At 37.7% G+C, this 12,939-nt stretch overlaps 1 protein-coding gene across 10 annotated transcripts in view; it reads left to right on the forward strand.

Annotated features, from left to right (window-relative positions):
* BRSK2 (BR serine/threonine kinase 2) overlaps positions 1-12,939 on the forward strand; it is a 2,790,504-nt gene that overhangs the window by 2,271,991 nt on the left and 505,574 nt on the right. For 6 of the 10 annotated variants that reach the window (XM_044059311.1, XM_044059313.1, XM_044059318.1 and 3 more), the window contains exon 12: positions 4,146-4,311. In XM_044059311.1, coding sequence (XP_043915246.1) covers positions 4,146-4,311 — 166 coding nt within the window. The remainder of the gene's footprint in view (positions 1-4,145; positions 4,312-12,939) is intronic. The other 4 variants (XM_044059312.1, XM_044059314.1, XM_044059317.1 and 1 more) reach the window with 1 other exon arrangement.

A 12,939-nucleotide genomic window follows, 5' to 3' on the forward strand; every position in this document is an offset into this window, starting at 1 on the left:
TGAGATCTGGTCACTTTCTGCATGAAGTTTCCATGGCTTGCATGTTTTTCCTGTATCTACTTGGATTTTATCTGAATATTTTTCCTCCCACCTCCCAAAAAAATATGCTGGCTGATTTTACCTATTTCACACACGTATGAGTATACATATATAAACATTTATCCTTACCTAACAATTCTGGGATGTTTGTGAAGAGTGTGTGAGAGAAAACAATTTACTTAGCCAGTTAACAAATAAATTAGAATTTAGCACACCTTTGAATCCTTCTCAGTTTTCATTCAAAAAAGATGTTATAATGTTAAAAGGCAACATGAGTTTTCCTCTTTTTGCTGTATGCAGGTCTGCATAATAAGGTAATGTTATATAACAAATTTCTACTGTGTAACTTGTGCACATATTTACAGAATAATTCATTAAATGATATTCTTAGCATTTTTATGCTATTAGGTTTTCCTCATGTATTAGGGCTAGTGAGTTCTCATGTGATCTGAAATCAAAAGAGAAAGATATGAAACAAAAATGGAAGGTTGGGACAATATTGGTAGAGTTTAAACCCATCCAACCCACATAATTTCCTTTGGATTGTAAGGTGTTTAGTTTCAGTTCAGTTATCTTCTCTTTCTAGTTGTAAATAAATTTTTCTTGTGTCTGTATTTTTGTGTAACAGTAAAAGGGAACTTCCTGCGCGGAGGCAACTGCACGGCTTAAGATAAATAATCAAAAAATTCAAAGACAGCCAGCAGACAGAATCCTGGTGAATAAATCCATTTATTGGAGAATGAAATCCATCCAGTAAAGACAGCAAAAGCACACAGACCAGTTTCGGCTGGTTAATACACACAGCCTTGACCGGTTTCAGCTGGTTAATACATTGAAGAAGGCTGTGTGTATTAACCAGCCGAAACTGGTCTGTGTGCTTTTGCTGTCTTTACTGGATGGATTTCATTCTCCAATAAATGGATTTATTCACCAGGATTCTGTCTGCTGGCTGTCTTTGTATTTTTGTGTGCCACAGGACAGATTCCAAAATATTAGGAACATGTGGACATGAGTTTAGTCTTATTTCCCTTCTCTTCTTTCTTTGAATTTGTATAAGTCAGAAAACCAGCTGAAGGGTAATCCCACAAATAGGTCCATAAAAGCATCTCCAGGTCTTGGTACTTTCTTTTATTGGAACTATTTATTTGTTTGTATGTTTGTTAATGGGATGTGTGAACTAGACCTTCTGAGGCCCTCATCAGCCATGATCTGGACCACAACGGTAAGGGTAGATACAACATGTATATGGATAATTTAGTGTAATAAATATACTATCCTGTTTGGGGAGGTGGGGAGAAAGTTGAGCACCCCAAGAGAGAGAACCTGTGTAGACATGTTTAGAACATGCAGAACTCAATTCAGTCTCCAGAGGTCAAGCTATGACCTGAGACCCTGGAGCTGTGAGGTAGAGATCTTACCAGTAAACTACTGTGAATCAGTACAAAGCTCTTTGGTAAAGATTGAAGTAACAAGCAGGCAAGGGATACCCAGGGCAGCTGTGGAACAGAGCTGATGAGGGTATTGTCCTTAATGTTACAGTTATGCATGAAATAAAAAGAAAGTGTGAGAAAGAAGGCTAAACTTGTATGAGCTGGGAAATGCTGAGTTTTATGTTAATGAAGTATTAATGTTCAATATTCGAATAATTAATTTAGGCCAATCTTGTTATTTCAACATGAAGGTATCAGAGCTCATTGTAGAAGGCGTAGAAGACTTTTTTCATAGTGAAAAGAGGTACCATGCAAAACAGGTTTTGATGAAAGTATAAACAGTCTGTTCTTAAACAACAACTAATGAAAAATGTGTAGCTGGACAGTTGATTTGTTAGCAACCTTAGGAGAAACAATCAAGACTGATTGTCTGCATGATTCAATCCATGCTGTGGGGGGGGCATGATTGTGCCTTAAATGACCTAGATTCAACTCTTGGTCAGGCACTGGAGGAGCCAACAAGGGAATGAGCTGTAAAACCTAGTTCCACTATCCTCGAGGAGGGGTGTTTGGAAGACCCTTAATCTCTTAATGTAGGTGTGTCAGAAAAGGCCCATAAATGTAACCTCTGCACTACGGTCTCTGAAGACACAAGCCCTTCCACCAAGGAGTTTACAGCACCATGTAGGGATCATGGGTATGAGGAACCATGAACCAACACTATCCCAGAGTACAGGGCGTTGCATCACACTTTATCAAAAGGTCTATGTTACAAGCATTGATAAAGTGTTCTGATAGCCACTGGCGGATGAGTCTTAGCTATGCCCTTTCCTTCCTCTCCTAGTGTCACAGGATATGCTAGAGATCAGAGGAGTTAGTGAGATGGTAGGTGGTGAGATGTGATGAGACAGCCAAAAAGTGATGGGAGTCAAGGTAAGAAATATTTCAGCATCTGAAATTATAAATGTTAAGTAGCAATAGTTTTATAATGAACTTCCCTGACTCAAATGAAAACCATTTTTATTAATGCCTATTCGTTATATTTTGTTGCTGATATAGCTATGAAATTTGCAACAATCTATTTTACTTTTTCAAACTCTGTGTAGTTTCAGTCACTTTATGTGTGCCCCATCAATTTCTTGTTAATGTAGTCTTTTGACCAGTGTTACTCCTGCAGCCTCTGTTAAATTTACCTGCTCTGCTCATGTTTCTTAAATGTTACAAGAAAAGATTAATAAAATAGGGTGATCACACAGAACAGTGTTGGCTCACACAGTTGGGTGTCAAACATGCCACCTTTACCTGGTAGAAGCTTCTTACTGTTAGATGTTAACACTTCTGTTACCCATGCATAAGGCTAGAGTCTATCCAAACAAATATTGACAAGGAACAAAACCTTAATTTTAGTGGCCGGTTATTCCACAGTATTGATATTGTTTGAGTCACATATGTATTTTTTTCTGTTATATGCTTATTTTTAACAGAAGTCTAGTGTTTATTCCATCTGCTGCATATTCCAGGTGTAAGTTTTCAGACAGACTTGGCTAAAACATGGTTTTATTTTTAAGCAGAGATCATCTCTGAGCAGCTTTAGAGAATACAGAGAATGATATTAACTTCTGAAGCCTTTCTGAGTAGGTCACATTGTTCAGTGCCAGTATTATTTTATCGCTTAGGAAAAACTTTGTGTAGCTTGAAAAAGGTAAATCTGCCTCCAGGAAGAATTCAATATTATTTTAATTGCTATGTAACGTTTTGGGTTTCACAGTTTTGGTAACAGTAGGAGAAAGTGAAGCCGCTTTCGATGCTTGAAAGTGGCATGCTGTGATGGTAATTAAGAGACCATCAAATTCTTAAGACTGATTATAAAACTTTTTATTCATTAAAATGTTAAATGTGCTTTAATATGTTTTACATCTTGGGCATTAGAAGTCAAGATGATAAGTGGTTAAGAATATTTGAAGTATACTTACAAATACCTAAAATCTTGATAAATGTATACATAGAGGTATGTATGCATATATGTGAGTGCAAGTGTGTGTGTGTGTGTGTGTGTGTGTGTGTGTGTGTGTGTGTGTGTGTATATATATATATATATATATATATATATACTTATGTATGCATACACATACTCATTAGTTGGTATTTCTCAGAATGAATGTGATACAGTCTGTCAGAGTAGGCAAAGCCTTCCCCCACACACAAGTCTTTCTGCCATCTAGGTACAAACTAGTTCACTTTTATATTTCTGGTAACTGAAGTGTAAAACTGTGCATAAATATTATAGTGATACTGTTTGCTTTCTGAGAGTAGAAGATCCTCCTTACATTTTTCGTTTCCCATTGCCTTTAATGAATGACACTCAGCTGCAGAGACATTCAGCTCAGTGTGAAAAATGTGACTAGTGTCTGAGCAGCATGCTTTGCAAAACATTTGCAGTATATCTGTGCTCCTGTCTCTTGGTTTAGCAGGCAAGCAAAGCCCAACTCTTTGGCATCTGCCCACTAACTCATTTAATAAACCCATGCTTGTGTTTCATTAAGTCAGCAATGATTTAATTCATATAAGGAAAAAAGTTTGAGTAGACAACACTTGTGAAAGCATACTTAATTTTTGTACTCCAGTAATTTTTTTGAAATACTAAGTAAAATATGCTTCATTCTATTTATTAATAAGACCATCATCTTCTAGATCCACCACGAAAGAGAGTAGATTCACCGATGTTGAACAGGCATGGGAAACGACGTCCAGAAAGAAAATCCATGGAAGTGCTTAGTGTGACTGACGGTGGTTCGCCAGTTCCAGCACGTCGAGCTATTGAAATGACACAGCATGGACAGAGGTATTGCATCTTTAAATCAATTTTAACTCCATTAGTTTTCAAAACATTTTTCAAAAAGTGTCTGCCACATAGTGTGAATCAAAATTACCAGTTATTGGAATAACATGGATCTTGGATTAAACGTAATAATTTTTAATATGACATCATCATTGGTAGTTATAAATGTCACAGCGTGACTGAGCCAGTAAGAGGTCTGGTCACTTGCAATACGTTACAGCATTTTTTGTGGTCATCCGATAAAGAATATTCATTTTGAGCTGCAGTAATCAAGTAGTAAGTTTAGATTCAGGATGGAAGGTGGCTAGTAAGGCAAGGTATACTTATGCACTAACCATCAGTGTCCTTTCTGGGTATGAGCCTATTGGTTATTCATGGCCTGAGCTGACTTCTATTGACACCAATATACTTACTACAGTATGCCTACTTCCACAAGGTGATTGATATGTCTGGGGTTTGGTAATAACACTGCATTTCTTGTCTCCTATTAGAGTCATCAAGACTAGATAAAGTTCAACACCCAATGCTTGCTGTCCAACAATGTTGTGTACTATTCAACTGTGTGAATCTGTACACAACATTGTGTGCTATTCAGCTTTGTGAATCTGTACACAACATTGTGTACTATTCAGCTTTGTGAATCTGTAGACAACGTGTACTATTCAACTTTGTGAATCTGTACACAAAGTTGTGTACTATTCAGCTCTATAAAACTGTAGACAGCGTTATGTACTATTCAACTCTGTGAATCTGTAGACAATGTTGTGTACTATTCAGCTTTGTGAATTTGTAGACAACGTTGTGTACTATTCAGCTCTATGAAACTGTAGACAGTATTTGCCCTTTGTCCTTATCTGTTTTCTCTGGTGATGCCAGGTAAAACTTGAGCCAAGTATTTTCCACTGTAACGATTAAAGTGGAACTGAGGGTAAAGAAAAGAGGACCTTGGAAGAAACAGTAGAAAACTAGAAGGAATTCTCAGCCTATTCTAGAAGAAAAATACACATCTAAATAAACAGACAAAAGTGTAAAACTTTTTCTTTCTTAATTTGATTCTTGATATTTCTGACTGTATCTGGCTCAGGAAAAGAAATAAATGCATACATACATACATACATATGTAGTGTGAAAAACAGATCATAAGTATAATAAAGGCTTCAAAGTCTTAAAGTGCAATATAGTCTGTTAAATCTTCTTGCAAAACTGTATGAGTGATATAACAGAATTTTTGTTACACCATGTGACAACTAGGAAATAAATATGTGACTGACCCACTGATACTACATACATACAAGGCACTTTGCCTAAGAGGATGAAGACTATGAGCTGCTTAACAAAAGCTATCCTGTAGACCTGGGTTTGATTCCTTCAGTCTCCGTTTATCTACTGTCTGACTCTGAGCAAGTGGTTAACAGATAGTGTTTCCATGTTGTCCATAAAATAGGCTCTTGTATCGGATGATGATAACTAGTTAACAAATAAATGCAGTTAAAAGTATTTTATGAAAAAAGAACAACTTGGAGCAACCCTATACCTCCTTGCAAAGCTGTGTATCATCTGCTTTAAACAACCATTAGTCATTGAATGCAAAATCATTGTTCAAAAACATGAATGTTTTAAATATCCTCAGTTTGCAACTACAATATCTTTAAAATAATCTGGCTTGGGTATTTATACTTATTTATATTTTGGTGTGGTATAAAGGCCCAATTTTTTTTTGGTGCGGAAATCCTTTCATATTTTTTTTTGCACACAAAGATCTAAGAAGCCTTTGAGATGTCATATTCTTTATCACTGCTAAATATACTCCAAGAAATCAAGTCAATACAGCTTTGTCACTGATTTTCCTTCTAATCAATTGTGTACCATGGACACACACAAAAAAGAATTGCACTTCATCATTTTTTATTGGTTGAGAAACATAACTCGGAAACATAAAAAATAATTGCAGCAGAGCTGCAGCCATTTTATGGATGATAAACCCTCCCTCAAGTAACGGTTAATTGCTCCATACAACTGAATTAATTTTGAAAATGTGCAAGCAAACAAAATTGCAGAAAAGCCACTCAACAAATGTGCCCTCACAATAATGTAAATATGAGTTTTGAGACTACTGCTGTTGTGCAGCTGCAATTGATTTTGGATTGGATTTCTCCATTTAAGGTTTGGATTCTTCCATTTTTTTTTTTTGAGTTTTAAAACATCTTGGCTAGGGTCAGTCAGAAAAAAAAACATTTTCCATTTGCTGATTGAAAAGGAATTAAATCTCACAAATTAGTGGGAAGTGCTGAGAAATTGACTTGAGCTGCCTATCCTTGCTGTAAATTTGATTTTGGAAGGTCCATCTCATCAGCTCATCCTACTGAGCATTGAAAGTTCCAACAGGGAAGGCCCTCCCCTTAGGCTCTTAAAGCTTGAGTTACCATATGTTTCATATCATCCGACTCACTTAGTGCACCCTGCAATACTCGTAGTGTTAATCCCCTTTTCCATTTTACTTTTTAAAATCTGTAACATCTGGCACTAGACTATGATCACTGGAAAGCCTAGGAACTGCTCGTCAGGAATCCGCTTGAAAAAGTGTTTCTGTTTTGTTGTTGGTAAGAGAAGGGGTAGCAGGACATTAGAAATGTCTAGGAAGTCTAGGAAATAATCATTGTTAAGCTTGAAAAAAAATACATCTATAGAACCAGCATGGGATTAGTGCTACTGTTTATCTTCTGGTGAGAGAAGAAGCAGAGGGACATTGGTTCCTGCTAGTGTCTGATTGGGTATTCTGTATAGGACTTCACTAAGTAGCCTGGTTGTAGTTCTGATGAGAACCTCTTCAGGCCATTTGTGCAACTTGGCAGTCTTTTGGAGCCAACTGTTATAGGGTCTATCCAGGGCAACTACCAAGAAAAGGCTATAGTAAATGCACTGAACACAGCAACATCTGGTTTAAAAACCACTTGAGTAGCAGCTTGAGATAAATGCTACTGTTTTGCTTCTGGTGAGAGAAGGAGTTAAAGATCATCAATTCCTAGCTGCATGCAGTTGTGTTGAGACCAGCAGTATCTTCACTACCAGACAAATAGCACCTCCAGTAATTGACTCCAAACCTCATAGGCACTACTGTCTAACACATTAGTAAGCACCTTGAAACATGGATTTGCACTTTCCAACCATCTCTGTAACTACATTGGTTCAAACTGGGCATCCTAGAACAATGCAACAACTGTCTCATGTTTACTAACAACAAATATGAGAGAGCTCTGCTGTATACCAATTGTAATTCCCTCCCTGGTCAAATTGGATCACAATTCATTCACATTTACCTTAAGACTGAAGTTTGAAGCATCCTCCTATACCTTGATACTCAGAGATTATGCCAAGTCTAATCTACTTAATTGAAGTGATGACCTGGCTAAAGTCAAAATCCTCTTCCAACTCAATGACCCCACTTCTTATGCGGAATCCTATACTGATAAATTCTGTGTACATGTGAATAGCTGCATAGATGCATCTGTCCTCCTCTGAAGTAGATATATTTCTAAATTCAAAAATAAACTGTTATGGTGGACCCCAAATATAAACAGGCTCTGTGATAAAGAAACAACTCATTGCCCTTAAAAATAAATGTAAATCTAAATATGCAAAAAAAGCTCTTGGTAAATTTAGTAGGAACTTCGGACCCTGATCAAATTAACCAGAACCAAACAGGTTAATTGCCACCCAGGCAAAGGACAACCACAACCACAAAGCCTTCTTTAACTCTGTTAGAAACCTTATAAATAGTGTCTGGACACCATTCAGAGCAAATAGTAGGTAATATCACATACTCATCCAGAGGATATAACTAATCTACTAGTGGAAAAATTTAGTTCTAACTTCACCTCTTCTCCCTTCCTACATTCCCAGATCTCATACCTGTGTCTACACCCTCCATGAACAAGTACTTGAGGCACTATTCAAGGCCTAAAACACTGTTGCTTTGGTGTCAAATAATGTACTGGGACGTTTACTGGCCAGCCTGAAACAGGATCTAGCTGACCCTCTACATAGGCTATTCAGTGTCAGACACCAAACAGGCTTTGTGCCAGAGTTTATTTTATTTATTTTACGTTTGTGTACTGGGAAAGTCCAACTGGGACAAATGCCATTTTCAGATGAGGCCTGGGGAGAAATGCTCCAGATGCATGTCTTTGGAATGTGGGAGGAAAGTGGAGCACCCAGAAGAAACCCATGTGAGAGCAGAGAGGACAGGCAGACTCTGCACAGAAGGCACCCCAGCTGTGAATTGAACCAGAGAACCTCTTGCTGTGAGGTGAAAACACTAATTGATGCACCACTGCAACTGTCCTCCCATTGCACAAAGGAGAGTTGTCAACAGTCCCAGAAAACTATAGACCCACAAGTCTGACCAGCCTCATCTGTAAGGTTATGGAAAGGATTACTATTTAATTAATAAATAAGGACATAGGGAACATACAAACTCTCACTCCAAGCCAGTCTGGATTTGTCAAGAGCAGATTTTGCCTGCTTAACCTGATTGACTTCCTAGAGAAGGTTACTGAGACAATGGATGAGGGCAAATTAGTATGCTTGCCTAGACCTCGCAAAGGCATTCAACACCATTAAAATACTTGGGTATCCTAGATAAACTATCCCATCTAAAAGCTAATACCTATGTAACTCATTGTATAGCAAACTGGCTTACAACCCCCCCCCCCCCCCAAGAAAAAATTTGAATGGACTGCTCTACCTCTCCCAAAAGAACTGTACCTCATGCTGAACCCCAAGGTTCAGTCCTTGGACCACTCCTCTTTGACATTTACTTTTCAAAGGTCAAAACTACTGTTAAGGATTTATGGATGACCAAGTTTGCAGATTACTTTAACATGGTGCCATTAAAAACTGCCCAGTGGATACCAAGATCCTCCAAGAGGGCCTTTCCCAAACCAGTAGCTGGTGTCAAAACCATGGACCAAAACTAAATGCCAACAAATGTATAATAGTATCCTTTGACAAACAAGAAGTCCATTGTAGCTATAATATGGACAACACACTCAAAATCGATCTAATAGTTAGAGACCTGGGAACCTATGTAGACGAACTGCCATCAGTCACTATGTATCCACTATTGTAAGACAGTGCTTTTTCATTGCATAGCTTATTACTAAGGGTATGGCCTGCAGGTCCAGGGGTGTAATAATTTCACTGTATTCTGCATTTATTAGAGTGGTCATTGAGTTTGTCTCTCTCACTACATAACTGTCCAGCATTTGATACAATATGAATGGATACAACACTTGCTTACTAAGAAAATCAAGGGCCTAAATAATAAAAACGGTGTACCATGTCCGAGCCTTATCCCTCCTATATGTGTCATACAGATTTCTGACAGGTGATCTCTGTCTTGCATACAGAGCCTCACAGACACTCTCCTGTCAGACCTGCTACACGTTAGCAAGTCTAATAGGGACATAAGCACTCACTCAAGCGATCTGAATCTCTTTTTGCAACAAAAGAAGAAAATGCTGGAGAACTAGATATATATCACAGAAAATATCACTTATTTGTAATCATCTTTCTCTCTACATAAAGTAAAGTTCTCCTCTTACACTGTTCGGATTTAATCTGATTGAATAGATGGGTAACCACAAATTCACCCTTGGATTAGCACCCTTGTTCCTCATGGATAGGGGCAACGTGTAAATGCTCTGTTATTTCTAGATTGTTTGCCTTTCAAATATAAGGGCAAAAGCATCATGAAATGTATGGCTAGGTCTCTAAAGATCTTCATGGATCAATAACCTAGTAAGTACCTATGGACCTATATGCCTCAGATGACCAAATTAAAAGATTATCTTCCAGTATGATTATAGTTTTGTTCCTGCTATGTTAGCACAACAAAGTTATTGTTGTAACAGTAGAAAAAGAGATAAAAGGGTATCATTGCTGACCAAATTCAAGTAAAGATGAAATGTTTTCATCCCAGTCATTCACAAATGGAGCCAGGATTGAACACTGATTTTGCACAGTAGAATAAAAAAAAATAACTCTGTCTGATTGTGCAATATGAATTTTCTGATAAAAAAATGAGAATACTGGAATTTTATAGTGTAATTTTTGTAAGATTAACAGGCAATGATGTAATAATATCACTAGTCTTTTTTCTTGTGATGGATTTTCTAAATCTATTGAAATCTAAGCTTGTGTGGCAGGAAATAAGCACGCTATGAAAGGTAATGCAAGCCCCACTGCATACTGAGAGTGAGCATTTCTGTCATCATGTGAGGCTTAATATCATTGTTATGTACAGCTAGAACATCATCCTCTTAAAAATCCATGCTGCACACAGAAGAATGAACGTTACTTAGTCAACTGAGACAAATGTAAAAGATAAAACAAGATCTATTATTATTATTATTATTATTATTATTATGATGATGATGATGATGATGACGGAAATGTTTTCTAACATAAGCACATGCCTGACCTTTTGAATATGCAGCCCATGTATTGTGCTGTCTGAAGCAGCCATTAACATAGAATTGTACACATCAGGAAAAAGGAATGTCTGTCTGCTATAGTTTGTGGGCATTCTGGATGCTTAACAAGGGTATGTTGAAGAAAGATATTGTAGAAAATGAAACAGCAGAAATAATTTCTGGTTTTAAGTCCTCCTTTCTTAGTGCACAAATGATAATTTCTTGACCGTGTGGCAAAACATTTATTTTTCTTCATCTCACTTTTTGCTGCATGTGGACCTAACAGTCTATAGAATAATTATTCAGGAAATGACCAAGCATGCACATTTACATAATGTAAATTAAATATTTTTTCAGGTTATACAATACATATTTTAGATGTACTGTAGATCTTTATGCAAAACAAAATATATTTAAATATTAAATATACAGTAAAAAATAAATGTCATGTCCTGAATAAATAATTGGAGTTTTTCTTCACTTCTTTGCCTCCTGGCTTTCCCACTTTCATGTCATATTATCTATTGTAGGTTCATAATAAGTCTTAGGGTAGCTGCCCGTGCAGGCCATTTTAAGCCTAGCCTGTTTCCCTTTTTGTGCTTGAATTAACCTATCCAGTTTGGTGCTACACTGGGATTATCCTCCCCATGCCCTTTTTGTGCTTGAATTAACCTATCCAGTTTGGTGCTACACTGGGATTATCCTCCCCATGCCCTTTTTGTGCTTGAATTAACCTATCCAGTTTGGTGCTACACTGGGATTATCCTTCCCATGCCCTTTTTGTGCTTGAATTAACCTATCCAGTTTGGTGCTACACTGGGATTATCCTCCCCATGCCCTTTTTGTGCTTGAATTAACCTATCCAGTTTGGTGCTACACTGGGATTATCCTTCCCATGCCCTTTTTGTGCTTGAATTAACCTATCCAGTTTGGTGCTACACTGGGATTATCCTCCCCATGCCCTTTTGTGCTTGAATTAACCTATCCAGTTTGGTGCTACACTGGGATTATCCTTCCCATGCCCTTTTTGTGCTTGAATTAACCTATCCAGTTTGGTGCTACACTGGGATTATCCTTCCCATGCCCTTTTTGTGCTTGAATTAACCTATCTAGTTTGGTGCTACACTAGGATTATCCTCCCCATGGTAAATAATTATATATTGCCACTAATGAGAAAAACTAGGATCATGCCATAGATAATTTGAGGGGGGGCAGGCATGGGATAAAGCATTTACAGCTGCCTCTCTTCATTAGTAGTACAGGGGGCAGTCCTGGGGTAAATTGTCAGTTTCCCATCCGTAGATCCAAGTTCCATTTGGATATGGGCAGGGATGAATTGTTTTATGTGGCCAGGGAGTCTGTTCCAGAGCATATCTTCTGAAAGATATACCTGTCCCTCAAAACTGTTCTGTTGATGTTACAGAAGTGGTTTAGATCCTTAGACCAAGTATTTCTGATGCCTTTTGCCTTGCTTATGAGCAGTAAATCCATCAGTATTGGGTTGAAGGATACCTTGTATGCCAGACACAGGTCTGTAGGATACCAATATTGGGACAGGGCTTTTAGCCAGTCATTGTAGGACATGTTGTTTAGGTCTTGTGTCCTTCTAGTAAGGTATCTCTGTGGGTGTTCCAGTTATTGCATGTGTCTGGACAGATACATGCCAAAGGGGGCATTATAATTAATGATTGGCCTGATAAGGGCTGAGTAAAGGGGTACAATGACATCCCTAGGTCGAAGCACAATCCCTTGGTTTATAAGCTATGCAGCATATAAAGACTTTCTTATAGCAATGGAAGCATGTTGGTCAAAAGTTATGTCACTATCCACATAAGTTCCCAAATCTCAAACAACTGGGTCAATTCTTACAGGTGTATTGTCACAGTGAGGTAGTTCCTTCAGAACTTCACTGGTGACTGGTCTCTCTGTGCAGGTAACCTTCCCTGTTCTGGTTTCCTGCATCCTATTTGTCAGCCAGTTGGCTGTCCAGTGGGTTTACTTATCATTTCATAATGTTGTTGCAAAACAATAACACATTACAATGCATGTGCCTCAGAGCCATAGAACTTCCTGCCTAATTACTAGTATCAAAAATTATTGATGAGCAGACCACTATTAAATGCATTTAAAAAAATTGTCACTTGTGAATCATATTACT

This window comes from Protopterus annectens, chromosome 17.part0 (genome assembly GCF_019279795.1).
Source record: "Protopterus annectens isolate FY-2018-M chromosome 17.part0, PAN1.0, whole genome shotgun sequence".
Taxonomy (NCBI): Eukaryota; Metazoa; Chordata; order Ceratodontiformes; family Protopteridae; genus Protopterus; species Protopterus annectens.